Source organism: Leopardus geoffroyi, chromosome C2 (assembly GCF_018350155.1).
Source record: "Leopardus geoffroyi isolate Oge1 chromosome C2, O.geoffroyi_Oge1_pat1.0, whole genome shotgun sequence".
Lineage (NCBI taxonomy): Eukaryota > Metazoa > Chordata > Mammalia > Carnivora > Felidae > Leopardus > Leopardus geoffroyi.
In genome coordinates, this window is record NC_059333.1 from 83,442,378 (window position 1) to 83,460,456 (window position 18,079).

The 18,079-nt window shown below is 41.9% G+C and overlaps 1 protein-coding gene across 6 annotated transcripts in view; it reads left to right on the top strand.

Moving 5' to 3' along the window:
• The first annotated feature begins 299 nt into the window (after window positions 1-299).
• The window catches only part of ABCC5 (ATP binding cassette subfamily C member 5), an 80,794-nt gene continuing 63,014 nt past the window's right edge, over window positions 300-18,079 (top strand). For 3 of the 6 annotated variants that reach the window (XM_045502804.1, XM_045502805.1, XM_045502806.1), the window contains exons 1-2: window positions 301-432; window positions 3,990-4,173. In XM_045502804.1, the coding sequence (XP_045358760.1) occupies window positions 4,045-4,173 (129 nt within the window). In that variant the 5' untranslated portion in view covers window positions 301-432; window positions 3,990-4,044. Of the gene's footprint in view, window positions 433-2,452; window positions 2,566-3,989; window positions 4,174-18,079 lie in introns of those variants that run through there. The other 3 variants (XM_045502799.1, XM_045502800.1, XM_045502803.1) reach the window with 3 other exon arrangements.

An 18,079-nucleotide genomic window follows, 5' to 3' on the forward strand; every position in this document is an offset into this window, starting at 1 on the left:
ATAAATGGCCGCACACCGTCGGCTCCGTCCTGCCTGCAAACACCGAGCTGCGCCCCCCACCCTCCCCCAAGGGCTACTGTCAACCCTCCCGGCTACCCACTGGGGCACACGGCCTCAGAGAAGATTCCAGACAGGCTCGCAGAACCTCTGAGAAGGATGGTGCAGAGCCAGGAGCGCGGTGGAAAGGAGGAGCAGCCTGCACCTCCTCCGGGGCTTCTGCAGCGCTTCTGGGAAATATAGTCCTTTGCCGCGTGTCGAGCCTCGGGCTCCTAGAAGAGGGACTACAATTCCCTTCAGTCTTGGGGAGTCTTTGTGCAGCACGCCTGCGCAGTCTGGCGGCCAATGCCGCTATAAAGGCTTGTTTTGCTCCGGGGCTGATGCTCGGGAGCGTGGTCGAGTGGCCGGTGCGGCCGTCCTGGAGCCGGGGCACAGGTAGGTAGCAGCTAACGTCGCACCCCCTCCTTCTCTGTTGGTTGTCACGGGGGTCACCCCTGTATGTTCCCACCTGGGGTGGCGGACTGGGATCGGGGATAAGGGGAGGTTCGGGGGGAATCCCGAGACCTGAGAAGCGCAGCCTGGCCTCCTTCTAGTGTCCCGCCGCCCCCTCCTCGGGACGCAATCCCTGAGGGCTGGCTGGTGCTGAGGTCCTGGCGTCGGAAGGCAGGTAGGGTGGGCTGAGTGGTCGAGAGTGCTGGCTATATACCCGGATGCGGCCACCAGGGGGTGCTGCGCCCGCGGCCCGTGGGTGTGGGTCGCTGTGGCCTCGTCAGGCCCAAACTGGCCGTGGGAACGCCCAAGGGTCAAGGCATCCCAGGTGAAGCTGGCGAGAGAGAAGCCCCCATCCTCATGCTTGTGGGGAGGGCGGCCCGGGGCACACCCCGCTCAAGTCTTATACCAGCGATTCTGAGCTGCCAGCGCAGCGACCTTAAAAGTCATCCTCTCGTTTTCTGCAAACGGGTAAATGGAGGTTCGTGACACAAGTACGCACAGCAAACCCTGGGCAGAGCCAGGAATGGAAGGAGTCCTGATCTCTTGACTGTCATCAGTGCCTTTCCACTTCCACCACACAGAGCTGCATGTTGCTTTGTGTTTGTTGCACAGGGGTCATCTGGCTTCTGCACAGACGTGGGGAGGCAGGAGGCAGAAGGGCACAGGAATGATTGGCAAAGTTTCAGAAGGTTTTGAAGGACAAGATGGATAGGTTATACTGGAATCTGTTGCCTAAGTGAAGGGTGCGGAAGGTTGAGGCACAACAAGTGGATTATCAGAGGGTGGTAAATAGCTTCAGGTCTTCTTGTGCAGCTTCAGGGCCTGAATGAAATTCCTGAGGTTGGATACCTAAGGAATGTTGTAATGAAGGCAATTTGGAAACACCAGTCTGGCTAGTTCCAGTTCTTGCAATCCCCCTCCCCCATGCAGTTTCCTCTGCATCATTGTGCAGGGAGAATGTCTACACTTTTACCACTGGAAGGGGAACCTTGATTTAAAAAAAAAAAAAAAGGCAGTTGTCTGGCCTCAACTCTGTTGATTTTTGAATCTGGACACTTCTTTGGGGTTCTACCACTTTGGCTGTTCTGCTAATGTTGTTGTATAGCTCTGACTCAAAAAAGAAAAAAAAAATCATTTCCTTTTTTCCGTTCTTGACAGCTGAGTCAAGTTAGCATTGCAAAACAACTTTTTAACACCCAAAAGGAAACAGAAGAAAATAGGGAAGTACAAATAGAGTCAAAAAGAGTCAAGCCTATAGTGATCCTTTCTTGGTTGCTTTATTCAGACTTGGGCTTGTTTTCTTTCTAAAACTCATAGGGATTCCTAGCTCTTGGGTGGCCTCTATGTGGGGTGCCCGGTCTTATAATCCTGATACACAGAAGATGGAATTCTTATATTCAAGGCCAAGAGATAGTAACTTTGTGCATACTCAAGGCCTGCCTACTCTCATGGCTATGCCTCTTTTCCCAGGAAGCTAAGAAACAAGAGTGTTAGAGGCAATGGAGACCTACTCCCCACCTCCTTCATACGTAGACTAACTTGAAATAAAATGATTGAAACACACTTCGGTTATCAAGAGTTCTTAGACAATTGGGATGAACTTTATGTTCTTCTTGATATGGCATTTGGAATTGTGAATTAGTTGGTTGGACCGTGCCCCTTTCACACCCACTTCCTTCCTCTTGCCTTTTTTCAAAATGGGACTTATCTGTTCAGCTTCCACACAATCAGCTAGGTTAGGGAGCCTTTTGTGAGGAAGGTTGGACTTCAGTGATCCCTCTAAAAAGAAGGATTACTCTGATCTGCAGCTGCAACCTGACATTGGGGACACAGGCAGATGCCCAGGTCTGTTTATAGTTTAGGCTTAATGAGGTCTCAGTGACGTGATTGCTGTGCTCTTGGTTGTAAGCCGGAGTGCTTTATGGTGCAGTTTGTCCTTGGACAAGGTGACTTTTTTTTTTTTAAAGATACGTAATTTAGCAGTATCGACTCAGGGTAGTTGAACTAGACTTCTGAAAGGCAAGAAGTGTGTTGGAAACACGTCTGTATGGAGGAGATTTAGTTCTTTTTTATTTAGTAAGTATTCTCCTTTTCTCTGATACCTTAGAAAAATGAATTGTAGTGGTCAGAATTTTGTCTGCAGAGTAGTACTTTTAAGACCCAGTGATAGCTAGGAAGTTATGGAATCCAAAAGGCAACACAGCTACACTTCTTTAATTTCTAGTGAGGCTGGTGCGAAAGGCGTTTTCTCAGCTTGTATCTGGGAAACTGAGCCATCTCAGAGTGGGGGAAATGTGTGTGTTTTATTTTTTCAGAATTAACCAGAGTTGATACAGTATATTGATCAAAGTTAGCCAGGCAAGCAGAGGTTTAGAACAGAGTTTCAGGTAAATATTAGGTAAGATTTTGTTGGACAGGATGGGGAATTTCTTTTTGTTATTGTTTTCTAATTACGGCTTTGTTGAGATATAAATTATATACCATTAAATGCACCCCTTTAAAGTATTACAACTCAGTTTTGAGTTAGTACATTCACAGGCTTGGGCAACCATCACCACTGTCTAATTTTAGAACACTTTCAGTACCCCAAGGGGAATTTGTTTTTAAAGTTAAGGTGTAATATTGTTGGGGCAACTGGGTGGCCCAGTCAGTTAAGCATCCTACTTCTGCTTAGGTCATGATTTCACAGCTCGGGAGTTTGAGCCCTGTGTCGGGCTCTGTGCTGAGAGTTCAGAGCCTGGACCCTGCTTCAGATTCTGTGCCTCTATTTCTCTCTGCCCCTCCCCTGTTCGTGCTGTCTCTGTCTCTCTCTTAAGAATAAATAAACATTAAAAAAAATTTTTTTTAAGTTAAGGTGTGATAATATTGTTTTGTTTTGCATTTCAGGTATAAATTTGTTTTGTATTTGTATTTATGTAACTTCATGGAGCTTTAAGATAACAAACCAATTACCCAATTATAAAAACGCAGAGGTGGGATATATCACTGGTAGAATAAGGGCTTTGTAAATTTTCATTTAGTAACATTTAGTAGGAGAAATAATATCCATTTTAAAATTGTGGAGTTTATAATGCTTGGAACAAACTTAAAAGTTGTCTTTTTTTTTTTTTTTGAAAGACTTATCTGAATGCTTCTTACATGGGTTTGAGTTTAGTTGAAGGTGATGATATCTCTTTTACTAGTGTGTTTATTTTTTTCTAATCTTTTTTTCCCCCTTAGGGGTGGGAGGTGGTAATCCTTGGTTCTATTACACTGATATTTTTTTCTTAAAAAAAAATGAAATGGCACTTTAAACATTTCTGAAAAATTATTTTTATAGGTGTAATGGTAGTAAACTTTAGTGCTTTTGCCCTTTTTTTTTTTCTAGTTTAAAGTACTTTTGCATATGATTAAGTACAAATTTAGGAAATCTCTTTCCTTAAGGAAATAAAGAAAATTTTTTTAAAAACTCTGGTATAATTAACATATAGTGTTATTCTTTGATGAATTTTTAATTTCAGAAATTCTCAAGTGAAACCAAAAGTCTGTGAGCCCTGGCACCTCTACTCAGAGAAGATGAAGGATATCGACATAGGAAAAGAGTATATCATCCCCAGTCCTGGTTATAGAAACGTGAGAGAGAGAACCAGCACTTCCGGGCAGCACAGAGACCGAGAGGACTCCAAATATAAGAGAAATCGACCGGTCAGTATTCCTTTTCCTGAATTCCTTTTCTTACCTGCTTGTTGTATTAGACTACACCTTCTTTTTTCATATAATGCATAATTAAAACAAAATTTCATTTTTGTTGTTGGCTTTATTTTTTTATTTAAAAAAATTTTTTAATATTTATTTATTTTTGAGAGAGAGAGAAACAGAGCACGAGCAGGGGAGGGGCAGAGAGAGAGGGAGACACAGAATCCAAAGCAGGGTCCAGGCTCTGAGCTGTCAGCACAGAGCCCGATGCCAGGCTCAAACCCACAAACCGTGAGATCATGACCTGAGCTGAAGTTGGAAGCTCAACCCACTGAGCCACCCAGGCATCCCTGTTGTTGGCTTTAGATCACTGGTAAGAATTTATGGTTACATATAAAAAAGGAGTGGTCGGTTGGCTTCAGGCTGCCACCTATTTCTCCTTTGGAGTTCTCTCTCCTGCTTGTACTGCCCTGTGGTGAATTCTGAAAAGGCTTTGCTTGAGAGAAGTCACCTTGTAGGGGTGGGGGTGGGGGTGCTGAAGAGGGAAGAGAGGGAATATGAACCATTAAACTTCATTCGTGTACTTAGGGGCACCTGGGTGGCTCAGTCGGTTGAGCATCAGACTTAATCTTAGCTCCTGGTCCCAGGGTTGTGGGATCGAGCCCCTTGTTGGGCTCAGTGCTGAGTGTGGAGCCTGCTTAAGATCTTCTGTCTCCCTCTCCCTCTCTCTCCCTTTGCCCCGCTCATGTTCTCTTTCTCTCTCTCTCTCTCTCTCAAATAAAACAAAACAAAACAGAAACAAACCCCCCCCCAAACTTCATTCATGTACTTAAAATTGGTTTGTTTGGTTTTTTGCCTCTGCCTCTGTTGTCTGTGTTTAAAATGTGAATCCTTTGGAGGGACTCCTGCAGATTTCAGAGTACTGGAACAATTCTAGACTGTGGTAGTATGATAAGTAAGTTTTCCAAGGAAATCCATGGATGTGAAGGAGTCTTTAGATAAGAATTTTGTTTTCTCCAAGGGAAATAATTAAAATACATTTAAAAAAATTTTTAATTAGTTTTTTTAAATGTTTATTTATTTTAAGAGAAAGAGACAGAGACAGAGACCGAGTGTGAGTGGGGGAGGGGCAGAAAGAGAGGGAGACAGAATCTGAAGCAGGCTCCAGGCTCTGAATTGTGAGCACAGAACCCCGTGCGGGGCTCAAATGTACAGGTGTGAGATCAAGACCTGAGCTGAAGTCGGACACCTAACCAACTGAGATGCCCAGGTGTGCCATGAGTATACATTTTAAAATGGAAGAAATATCTTTCTTCTGAAAAAAAAAATTATACCTTTTCTTCAATTGCAAAAGTAACTAATAAGGAAGAATGGGGGTCACTGGGTTTAGGAAGGAAAGGTTTGTATTCATGTACAGTATTTGTTATGTGAAAACTTGAGAATCAGAAAAACTTTGCAGCTGACACTGGAGTTTCATTAGCCTGACATTACCTGTCCTTCTTTGCTATGTGAAAGCTGTTGCCTTATTAAACAACATTTGCTCAGTAATAGGTGTTTTCTGTCCCCACCGTATATATATTTTTTAAGTTTATTTATTTTGAGAGAGAGAGAGGGAGGGAGGGTAGGGGCAGAGAGAGGGAGAGAGAGAATCCCAAGCAGGCTCTGTGTACCAGCTCAGAGCCTGATATGGGACTTGAACCTACGAACTGTGAGATCATGACCTGAGCCAAAATAAAGAGTTGGATGCTTACCCGAATGAGCCACCCAGGTGCTCCATCCCCACTGTTTATTATATAGTGCTTTCCTACTCAAGCTGAACTTTGGAAAACAGTCAATGTAATCACTGTCAAATCCTTAAGGTGCCAGTTTTATAACTTGTTTGTGGTTTGTGTTGTTTGTCTAAGCCTTATGTTAATTAACCATGTGGTGAGTATCTTCTGAGTGCCAGGCACTGTCAGTATGCACTTAACTCTAGAAAAAGTCACAAAGGTGACATTGGAGCAGGACTTTGAAGGATGATTAGGTAGGGATGCTTTCAAGTTACTATGTCATCTGTGGTTTGATGGTTTATGAATAAAATGGTATTGATAGTAGAACGTGACTCATGGGATTATTGAAGATTAAATGAGATAATGCATATAAAATGCTTAGACTGATGCCTGCCATTCTAAGATGGCATTCTAACATTCTAAATGTTAGATCTTAGAACCAGTTGTCTAGAGCTTAGGATGTGAAAGAGAAAATTCTGCATGCCATGCTAAGGAATCTTTTACTATGGGCACTGGGGAACTATTGGAAGTTATTGAGGATGGTTTTTGTCCCCCCCTTTTTATTTTGAGATAACTATGCAAAGAAATTCTGTATACACTTTATCCATCTTCCCCCAGTGGTAACTTCTTGCAGAAAACTATAGCACCATAGGGGCACCTGGGTCACTCAGTTGGTTAAGTGTCCAACTTCGGCTCAGGTCGTGATCTCACTGCTTGTGGGTTCGAGCCCTGCAGCTCAGCGCCTGGAGCCTGCTTCAGATTCTGTGTGTCCCTCTCTCTTTGCTCCTACCCTGCTTGTGCTCTCTTTCTCTCAAAAATAAAATAAACATAGGGGCGCCTGGGTGGCGCAGTCGGTTAAGCGTCCGACTTCAGCCAGGTCACGATCTTGCGGTCCGTGAGTTCGAGCCCCGCGTCAGGCTCTGGGCTGATGGCTCAGAGCCTGGAGCCTGTTTCCGATTCTGTGTCTCCCTCTCTCTCTGCCCCTCCCCCGTTCATGCTCTATCTCTCTCTGTCCCAAAAATAAATAAACGTTGAAAAAAAAATTAAAATAAAATAAAATAAAATAAACATAAAAAACAAAACTATAGCACCATATCTCAACATTAAAACAATCCACCCACCTTATTAAGACTTCCCCAGTTTTATGGTTTTGTGTATACTCATTTGCATGTGTATATTCTGTGCAGTTTTTTCGCATGTGTAGATTTTTGTGACCGTCACCACAGTCAGAACACAAAACAGCACCATCACAAGCATCTCTCATGCTACTCTCACCTCCCTTGCAGCCATAGCCACCTCCCTTCCCCTTGCCCCCAGTCGCTGGGAACCTCTAATCTGTTCTCCACCTTGACAACTTTGTCATTTGAAGAATGCTATAGGGACACCCGGGTGGCCCAGTCGTTTGAGTGCCCGACTCTTGATTTTGGCTCAGGTCATGATCCCAGCATTGTGGGATTGAGCCCCATGTCAGGCCCTGCACCGAGCCTGAAGCCTTCTTGAGATTCTGTCCCTCTGCCCCTCTTCCCTGCTGCTTGCTCTGTCTTAAAAAAAAAAAAAAAAAAAAAAAGGAATACTATATAAATGGAATCACGTAGCGTGTAACTTTTGAGATTGGCTTTTTTCACTGTGCATAATTTCCTTGATATCCATCTCGTTTGATATGTGGATCAGTATTTTCTTTTTGTGAGTAGTATTCCATGTTTTAGGTAGTTCTTTCCTTTTCATTGTGAGTACTATTCTATGTTATAGAGGAACCATAGATTGTTTAACCATTCATTTGTTGAAGGGCATTTTGGGTTATTTCTAGTGTGTAGTTGTTACAAATAAAGCTGCCTTGAACATTTATATATAGGATTTTGTGTGAATAAGCTCTCATTTGTCTGGATAAATGCCCAGGAATGCAGTTGCTGGGTCATATGGTAAGTGCATGTTTCGGTGTATAAGGAACTTCAGTACTCTTTTCCAGACCGGCTATACACTTTTCCATTCCCACCAGCAATATATGAGTGATCCAGTTTCTCTGCATTCTTGGCAGTATTTGGTGGTGTTGTTATTTTTATCTTAGCCATTCTGATAGGTATGTCTGATATCTCATTGTGGTTTTCATTTGTGTTACCCAAGGGCTAATGATATGGAGCTGAGAAGGGATTTTTAAGACTTGATTTTTATCTTAGGGAGATTAGTTTTGAGACAATGTAGAAAAAACCTGCATAGGAGAGAGATAAAATATAGGGAGTGGTCGGGAGGCTCCTGTGCCAATCTATGTGAAAGAGCCAGGAGTCTGCATCCAACCAAGGATAATAGTGAGGAGAGATGAGAAAGGAGAGACAGGGGCATCTCTGGAAGGAGAAGGAAGTATTGGGGGGTCTGGGATTGGTGGTAAGAGTTTAAAACTACTAATGGATGTATAGGAAGAGAAGAAGATTCAGGTGAGAATGAGTTTACTTTGAACATGTTGAATTTGAGTGCATCCAGATAAAATGATCAGAAGATAGAGCACAGGCAAGTAAGGTAGGAGAAGAAAAATTTGAAGTCATTAGTGCATCCATATAGATGAAGCCTTGGGAGTGAGCAAGGATGGCTTATAGCTCAGAAAAAAGGTGGAAGCTGGGAAGCTATTGTATGTGGGTAGTTTGGTGAAATTTCTGGAGACAGGGTCCCCACCCAGTTGGTTACAGTAGAAGTGACATTAGGACGTACAATGGCAACAGCCAGCTTTTCCTCTCCAGGTGGAGAAGAACTGTAAATAGAATCACTATTGTGCCCTTTGTCCCCTAACTTATTAAGTCAGGAGCCAGACAGCAAGTTTCCTTCATGTGATCGAGGCTTATCTTGAAGAAACAGGAAGGCTGTTACTACTTTTATAAAATGTCAAGAGTCCACATAAACTTTATTTTCACTATCCTTTCATGTTTCCCAGACTTTTAAATTTGAGTACTGTTTTCATGATTTTTATCTTATCCTTGTGCCCTCTGAACTTTTTTCTTACTTGAAGTATTTCTTTTAATCTGGATTTTTTATTTTTGCTCAGCCTTGACCTAAGCAATAAATAAATAAAATCATAAGTTTATGCTGTCTATTTTTTTATATATGTTAAAATGAATGCATAACTGTCAAGTGTTTTTAAAAGGTCACGTTCTGGGGTGCCTGGGTGGCTCAGGTCACGATCTCATGGTTCATGAGTTCGAGCCCCTTGTGGGGCTCTGTGCTGACAGCTCAGAGCCTGGAGCCTGCTTCAGATTCTGTGTCTCCCTCTCTCTCTGACCTTCCCTCCACTCACGCTTTGTCTCTCTCTCAAAAATAAGTAAACATTAAAAAAATTTTTTTTAAGTAAAAAAATAGCTTTGTCTAGTACATTATATTTTCAGATATTTGACTCTGAAAACTTTTCTGTATGGACTAAGGGTGTGTGAATTTGTCTATGCCCTTGTGTTTTCAGAGTCAGGAATATTACCTGTGAGTCTACTTGCTTTTTGGAAGGAGAGCGGGATGAAGGAGATTAGTATTTGCAGACTCTGCATTATTTTTCTCTTGATTGGTACTCAGTGACTCAGCAGATTTTCTGGACAGTCAGTGATAGGATGAGTAAGAACACCTGCTTTTTTTTTTTTTTTTTTTTTTTCCTTTTCTTTTCCCTGTCGGCATCCATAAAGCTTTATAAAGCTCAGTACGGGTGTGATACGGTTATCTGGCTTGGTGCCAGGTGTTGGTTTCCAATAGCAGCCCAGAGTCCTCTGCTGGAGATGACAACAGCACTCCTATTGGTGCAGAGCCCAGTGGCTTTCTTGCATGGTGAAATGAATCTACAGGGCCATGGGTCTCCTGAGGTTGGCCTGCTGCCGTGATCATGAGCTCTTTTACGCTGTCTGCAGTGAGGCTGCTGCTTCTTTCCTAGGAAATGCTGCTTCAGGGAAATAAATATAGCCTGTTGGCTGGAGCTGAAGGAGGCTTCTGTCAAAAGGGAAGAAGAGTATTGAAACCAGCTTCCTGTATTCTAAGCAGTTTTAAATACCTAAGCCTTTATTTGGTTAAGATGTATGATCTGGATGTTACAAATGGTTAATGAAAACTTTTTTGATGAAATCTTGGTTCTGCTTTTAGGTAGCCTTCTGCTAATGGTTTCTTTAATGTCTCGCCATTCTTCCGCTTTCTTTTAATCAGAAATAAACAGGTCAATGCCAGGAACAGGAAACTGGGCCTTCAGAGGTCTTTGTCAATGATCGAATTGGTCAATATCAAAATTACAGATTAATGTGAAGTTAATTTGGTGCACTGAAATTCACTAATTAGCAGAATTAAGCTTGTCTGTCCCTTCCCTTCTTATCCTGCCTTTAGGGAGTTAACCTATTTAGGTAATTAGATCTTACATATGTTTTAATTATTTAAGATTATTGTGTAAATTAGCTTTTCAAGGAATCAACTTCACTCTGTTTTTAGGTATCAGATGAAAACTTGTGTTTACCAAAGCAGATATGGTGTTATATCTTGGTTTTCTTAAATGTTGTATTCTCACAATAGAAAGCTAGCCAGATTGCCCCAATCTTCACTTCTTGCTTCTCACCACTGTCAGCAGTTGTAGGGGCTCTGCAGCACAGGGGTCACATGACAACCCTAACGTCATATACTAACATCTTATACTAAGCATTTAACATGGGTTTATGTATGGTACAAGGTGCTGAATGAAGTTTTTTGTTTTTGTTTTTTATGTTTGTTTATTTTTGAGAGAGGGAGACAGACAGACAGAAGGAGACACAGAATCTGAAACAGGCTCCAGGCTCTGAGCTGTCAGCACAGAGCCTGAAGCGGGGCTCAAACTCATGAACAGTGAGATCATGACCTGAGCCGAAGTCAGACACTTAACTGACTGAGCCACCCAGTTGCCCCTGGAGGAAGTTTTATTTGTGAATTATACTTTGGATTAAAAAAAACCCAAAACATGTATTTATTTATTTGAAAGAGAAAGTGTGGGTGGGGGGGGGGGAAGGGCAGAGGGAGAGGGAGAGAAAGAATCCCAAGCAGGCCCCATGCTGTCAACACAGAGCCCTACATAGGGCTCGATCCCACAAACTGTGAGATCATGACCTAAGCCAAAATCAAGAGTCAGATGCTTAACCGACTGAGCCACCTAGGTGCCCAGATTTTTTTTTTTGTAAAGCTAAAGCCTGACAGTCTTAAAGAGCTTTTGTCAAATGCAAAATATCAAAATTCTATCTAAATCTAAATCTCAGTCTGGATTGCATATGAAAATCACTTGAAGAACGTTAAAAACCATACCTATGAAGGGCCCTAAACCAGACTGATTAAACCAGTCTCTGGATTAGGGTTCCAGCATCCATGTTGTTGTAAATTTGCCCTGGTGATCATAATGTAGCCAGCACAGAGAATCTCTGCTCTGGATTTCATGGAATAAAGTTTCTTCTATCCCCTCCACCAGTGGGGCTCTAAGTGTTTCCTGTAAGTCTTTTTCTCCCCCTCTGATTCATTTTCAGTTTAAACCTTTGAAACCTTATCATTGTAATAACAAAGTTAATCTCACTCCCCAGTGTAATAGAAACTTTGAATAAGTTCCTTGGAATTTAGCTTTATATGAAGCAGCTAAAAACTCTCAAATTCCTGCCAATTATTGGGTAATGCTAGATTATGAACTGCAGAAAAATACCTATTTGCCATGGTATTGGTGTTAAGTTATATCCATTGGTTTTATGGGTGAATCCATGAAGGCTGCCTTCTAGAATTTTGCTATCCCTCTTGACTGAAGTGGCCACTTTTGGACTAAGTTCTTAAGGGAAGAGCTTGAGATGGTCAGGATTATGTTCCTAACCTATTGCAGTAAGGATGGGATGAGAATTAGGAGAGGAAATGTCCTTTGTAGTTTTCTTTAACTTGTTGTAGGTAGGGAGGATGGGAATGCCTAGAGTCAGCTGGTCTTGGGAGGGCATCAACTTTTTTATTTCTTCTCTGATTTAAAAACACATTTTTGGGGCGCCTGGGTGGCGCAGTCGGTTAAGCGTCCGACTTCAGCCAGGTCACGGTCTCGCGGTCCGTGAGTTCGAGCCCCGCGTCGGGCTCTGGGCTGATGGCTCAGAGCCTGGAGCCTGTTTCCGATTCTGTGTCTCCCTCTCTCTCTGCCCTTCCCCCGTTCATGCTCTGTCTCTCTCTGTCCCAAAAGTAAATAAATGTTGAAAAAAAAAATTAAAAAAAAAAACACATTTTAATTTCTTTTTGATTTAATTTTTAATATTTTGAGTCTCTTGAAACCTGTGTCTGATCGTACAAGAGTTCCCCTTAAAAAGTTTATCCATCTAGATGTTTGTCATAAAGGTAGCTTCAGGGGAGGGACATCTCAGAAAAACTTTTACTTGGGCCAGAAAAGTTTATAAGAGGCTACCCATTCTGTGTCTGTGAATTAAGATCTTGTGAATTAAGGAGATCTTGTGAATTAAGGAGAAGAGAGGGAGAATATGCTGTAGCGTCTGAGGCCAGTCTATTCTGATTGTACCCCAAATACTGCCTTTTTTTAAAGTTTATTTATTTATTTTTGAAAGAGAGAGTAGGGTAGGGCCAGAGAGGGGGACAGAGGATCTGAAGCAGGCTCTGTGCTGGCAGCAGAGGTTCGAACCCGCAAACCTAGAGATCATGACCTGAGCCAAAGTTGGATGCTTAACTGACTGAGCCACCCAGGCACCCCCAATTACTGCTTTCTTTGTGGAGTGTGCCAGACAGGAGTGCTGTAGCCTTTAATCCCCTTGAAAGCTGAGAGGCGCCTCTGAACTGCCAGTTGATTCCTGCCGTCCCCACATTCAGGAACAACTTGGATGAATCCTCAGCCCCCAGGCTTAGGAAGGCTGCCCTGCTGTTGTCCTGCTGTCAGGAAGGGATTGTTCAGCCTGGGGAATGATTTCTGGCCCCTAGTATCTTGTTCCAGGGGCCTCCATGCAGGGGACAGCCCATGGTTGCCCTGTCAGCAGACATTCCGCTCTGGCAGCCTGTTAAAATGAGATGGGACAAACTAGTTATGCGGTGGCCATGCTGTGCGATAGGTGTGCTAATTATCACAGCCACTGGGATGCTGTTAGTGTGCACAGCGGAGGGGAAGTCTCTTATGCAGTTATCTCCCTTTGCTTATGGATCAAATGTTCCTTGTTTCCCTCACCAGATGGACATGAATATGACTGTGTGTTTCCCTGACCTTTATTTGAACCATAGCAGAACCTGGATTTCATTGACCCCTTTTAGCTCCCCAATACCCCCCACTGTGCCCATCACCGTTGCCTTGGTAGGACAAAAAATGCTCAGTATCTTGTAGCTACATAATCCTCAGGAAGATATAAATGTCAGTAGTATTTCCTTGTTTAATGTTTTCTCAACTCCTGGATCAAGCAGTATTTTTCCCTTTGGAATGAATCGACTGCTGCAGAGGCCTTTCTCTGGCCGAGTCATCTGGCCATGGAAAGCCTTTCTGTCTGCAGTGCCTGTCAAGAGAAATAAGGAGAAATGGGCGCTCTTATCTCAGGAGAAACTGTAAAAAGTTACTTCTAAAAAGGATTTAAAATACTGTAACATAAAAAACAAATAGGCGTCATAAAATACACTCCCCCGTAGATCAGCATACGTCAAATACTAATGATATAATCTGTTTAGCTGTCTAGGACAACCTTAGCACTATTGACATTTGAGGCCAGATAATTCTTTGTTGGGGGAGGGGGAGTAGTTCTCTGCATTGTAGGATGTTCGGCATCTCTGGCCTTTACCTACAGGACAAACAGTTGTGAAAAACAAATATGTCTCCAAACATTGCCACATGTCCCCTGGGCAAGCAAAATCACCCTCTCTTGAGAACTGTGGGGCTACATACACTATGTAATACTGCGGCCACATGTCACTGAGCATTTGAAATATGTGCAGTCTGGGGCGCCTGGGTGGCGCAGTCGGTTGAGCGTCCGACTTCAGCCAGGTCACGATCTCGCGGTCCATGAGTTCGAGCCCCGCGTCGGGCTCTGGGCTGATGGCTCAGAGACTGGAGCCTGTTTCCGATTCTGTGCCTCCCTCTCTCTCTGCCCCTCCCCTGTTCATGCTCTGTCTCTCTCTGTCCCAAAAATAAATAAACGTTGAAAAAAAAAAAAAAAAAGAAATATGTGCAGTCTGAATTGAGATGTGCTAGATATATAAGATACACAGTGGGGGTGCCTGGGTGGCTCAGTCGGTTAAGCGTTCGACTCTTGTTTGTGGCTCAAGTCATGATCTCATGGTCGTGCTGACAGAGTGGAGCTGGAGCTGGCTTAGGATTCTCTTTCTCTCCCTCTTTCTCTGCCCCTCCCCTGCTCACACTCTCTCCCTCTCAAAATGAATAAACATTAAAAAAAATACACACTAGATTTCAAAGACTTGGTACAAAAAAAAGTTAAAACATCTCATTAGTAATTTTTATTATTATATTTTCACATTACATAATTAATGTAATATTTATTATATATTACATTCAAATGTAAATAACATTACATTATTACAATTTTATCAATGATGTATTTAAAAGATAATATTTTCTATTGGATTAAGTAAAATATATTATTAAAATTAATTTCACCTGTTTTTTTTACTCTTTTTTTTTTTTAATTTTTTTTTTTTTCAACGTTTATTTATTTTTGGGACAGAGAGAGACAGAGCATGAACGGGGGAGGGGCAGAGAGAGAGGGAGACACAGAATCGGAAACAGGCTCCAGGCTCTGAGCCATCAGCCCAGAGCCCGACGCGGGGCTCGAACTCATGGACCGCGAGATCGTGACCTGGCTGAAGTCGGACGCTCAACCGACTGCGCCACCCAGGCGCCCCCTTTTTTACTCTTTTAATGTAGCTACTAGAAAAACTTAAATTACATTTGCGACTTGCATTATATTTCTATTGGACAGCACTGAACTGATCTAATTGATCAAATGTAGTTTAGCCATTAATTTTGTATTAGGTATTTAATACCCAATAAACCATTGGATTGAAATTATTTTTTTCTTTTGAAAATTTTCCTTCATACATTACTATTATAAAGACAGAGAATATGTATGTAGAGTGTTACATATCACCAGTTTGTTCTCCTGAGTACCTGCCAGTGGCATATTAAAAATCACTTCAATGTTCAGGGGCGCCTGGGTGGCTCAGTTGGTTAAGTGTCCAACTCTTGATTTCCACTCAGGTCATGATCTCATGGTTTGTGGGATTGAGCCCTGAGTCAGGCTCTGCACTGATAACGTGGAACCTGCTTGGGATTTTCTCCCTGTCTCTGCCCCTCTCCTGCATGCGTTCTCTCTCTCTCTCAATAAGCAAACAAACATTAAAAAAAAAAAAAAAAAGCAAAAGGAAGACTGATTTTTAAAAAATCAGTTCAATATTCAGATGATGTATGTTTGTGTTAACACTTCCCTCCTTCTTGTATGGGAGGTATATAGAGTTGTATCTTAAAATATAATTTATTTCTCAATTGATGACATTGAATTTAGAGGCTGAAAGAAGCTTTTAAACCAGTTTAGCAGACTGTTCTGAATTTCGACCTTTTGTGAATACTAGAAAGTAACCTGCATGAAGGCAGTGATTTAGAGGTGTGGGGTCTGTCCACTCTTGCATCCCTAGCACCTAGAGCAGTATCTGGCACATAGTAGGTCCTTCAGTAAGTATTTATTGAATGAATAGATTAAAAAAATCATATATTTTTCAGTAAAAACTGGCTGTTCAAATATATCAGTTACCTTGTCATTTCTTTAGCTTTATTCCCCTTCCCCTTAATGTTAATTTCATTGTGCAAACATTTTCCTTTTTATATTTAAACTCATCCATCTTGCCTTTGATAAGTTTCTGGCTTTGGGGGAAAATGGAGACTATTTTCCTCCCATAGCTCAACTAAGTAAGCAATTTAATTCTCTTTCTTCTATGTATTTCATCTTTTTAATGTAACTTTTTGGGTTAATCCCAGATGGATTAATGTGTGGTATATCTTTTAGATGTTGGAGTTGCCAATTTCCAATGTGGGGAGCATTCCCCACCCCACCCCCCACCCCACAACACCAAGAAATTCTTGGATACCAGCAGGATGTCTGAGAGTTCAACTCAATTCTGACTCTCTCCCGAGACAGCATCAGATTCTACCTGTTAAGGGCTCAGACCTATATATAAGACTGCCCTCCATCTCTCAACTTTAGACACTAGTCGCCAGCCCCAGGTTGTTTGTTATCTTTACTTTTGACCCGACTGGCTATAGATTGAAGGTTCCACCAACTTCCTCGTTAAAGTTCTTTTAATTCACTAGAATAGCTCACAGAATTCAGGGAGACACTTACATTTATCAGTTTATAAAAGACATGTTAAGAGATATGAATGAGGGGCGCCTGGGTGGCGCAGTCGGTTAAGCGTCCGACTTCAGCCAGGTCACGATCTCGCGGTCTGTGAGTTCGAGCCCCGCGTCAGGCTCTGGGCTGATGGCTCAGAGCCTGGAGCCTGTTTCCAATTCTGTGTCTCCCTCTCTCTCTGCCCCTCCCCCCCGTTCATGCTCTGTCTCTCTCTGTCCCAAAAATAAATAAACGTTGAAAAAAAAAATTTAAAAAAAAAAAGAGATATGAATGAATAGCTAGACGAAGAGAAACACAGGGCGAGGTGTGGGGAAAGAGCATGGATCCCCAGGTGCACCAGTCTCCTGAAATCTCCATGTGTTCACCATCCTGGAAGCTCTCCAAACCCAGTCTTTTTGAGTTTTTACAGAGGTTTCATTACACAGTCATTATTGACTAAGTTATTGGCCATTGGCTGATTCAGCCTGCAGTCCCCTGGTAGGGGGCAAGACTGGAAGTTCCAACACTTTAATCACGTGGTTGGTCCTCCCAGCATCCAGCCCCCAGCTTTGGATGAGGTCCAAAAGTCACTTTCATTAAGACAATAAAAGACACCTTCATCACTCTTGGCACTTAGGAAATGCTAAGGGGTTTTGGAGCTATGATCCAGTAACTATGGTTGAAGACCAAATATATTCGAGAAATTTATTTTGGTTATGTGAGTGACCAAATATACATTTCTTATAAGTCACAGTATCACAATGTGAAACCTGGATCTCAATGAATTCATCTTTAATCTGTTATTTGTTTTTCCCAACAATATTCACTGAATCATGTTTCTCTACCCTGTTATTTATGCTTTCATACAACAAACACTTATAGTTTGAATATGTTAAGTCTTTTCTCTTGGTTCATTTCCATCTTTAATCCATTCAAACTTAGAATGTCGATAACTCACTTTACAGAATGTTAATGTGGTGGGATAAGTTTATTTTTATCTTTAAACAGATATACTCTTTTATTCCTGGCCTGTTTGGCCAGGTAAGCTTTTTAGGAAGGCCAGAGAGGAGAAGTTAGGCCTACAATCAAATAGTTGGAAGGATGAGACATCTGTATGGTTACTGACAGGGTGGTATAAAGATAATTTTATTTTGTTTCGGTATAAGTCTATAATGTGTCTGTGTTTAACATCTGTTCATCTTTGGTTTAAAAATAATGAGGAAGCACATTTTTTATTTTTGCAATTAAATAAAATAGTTTTTTTGCATTCTAGTATTCTAATCATGTACTTGTGACTTTGACTTTGAAACTACCATTTGCTTATCATGAGGTTAGTTGAGAGAGTCAGAGTTAGAGAGTCATAGTTTATTTTAATCTGATACTCACCCTGGGGAAAGAGGAGAGCTGTTTATGAGGGTACATTTGAGGTCATCTTGTACAGTGATAGTTTATTTGCTTTTTTTGTTTGTTTGTTTGTTTGAAAGCGTCATAGCATAGTGATTAAGAGCCTCAACTCTGGAGCCTGGACGCAAATCCCTGCTCCCACTCAACATCTAAGTGCCTCCCTTTCCTCAGCTATAAAATAGGAGAAATAATAGTACCTACCTCATAGGGTTGTTATGAGGATTTAGATGAGTTAATACCTAAAAAGTATTTGAAACAATGCTTGGCACATAGGAATGCTGTGTTGACTTGTTATAAATTAATTTGCCCAGATATTCCTGTCATCTTTGAGTAAGTAAGCTGTTTGCCTTTACAGATAAATGCTAGTCATGAGATCTGGCTATAAACAAGGACAATTACTCTAGCTTCTTCTATTTCTTGCTAAAGTCCCGG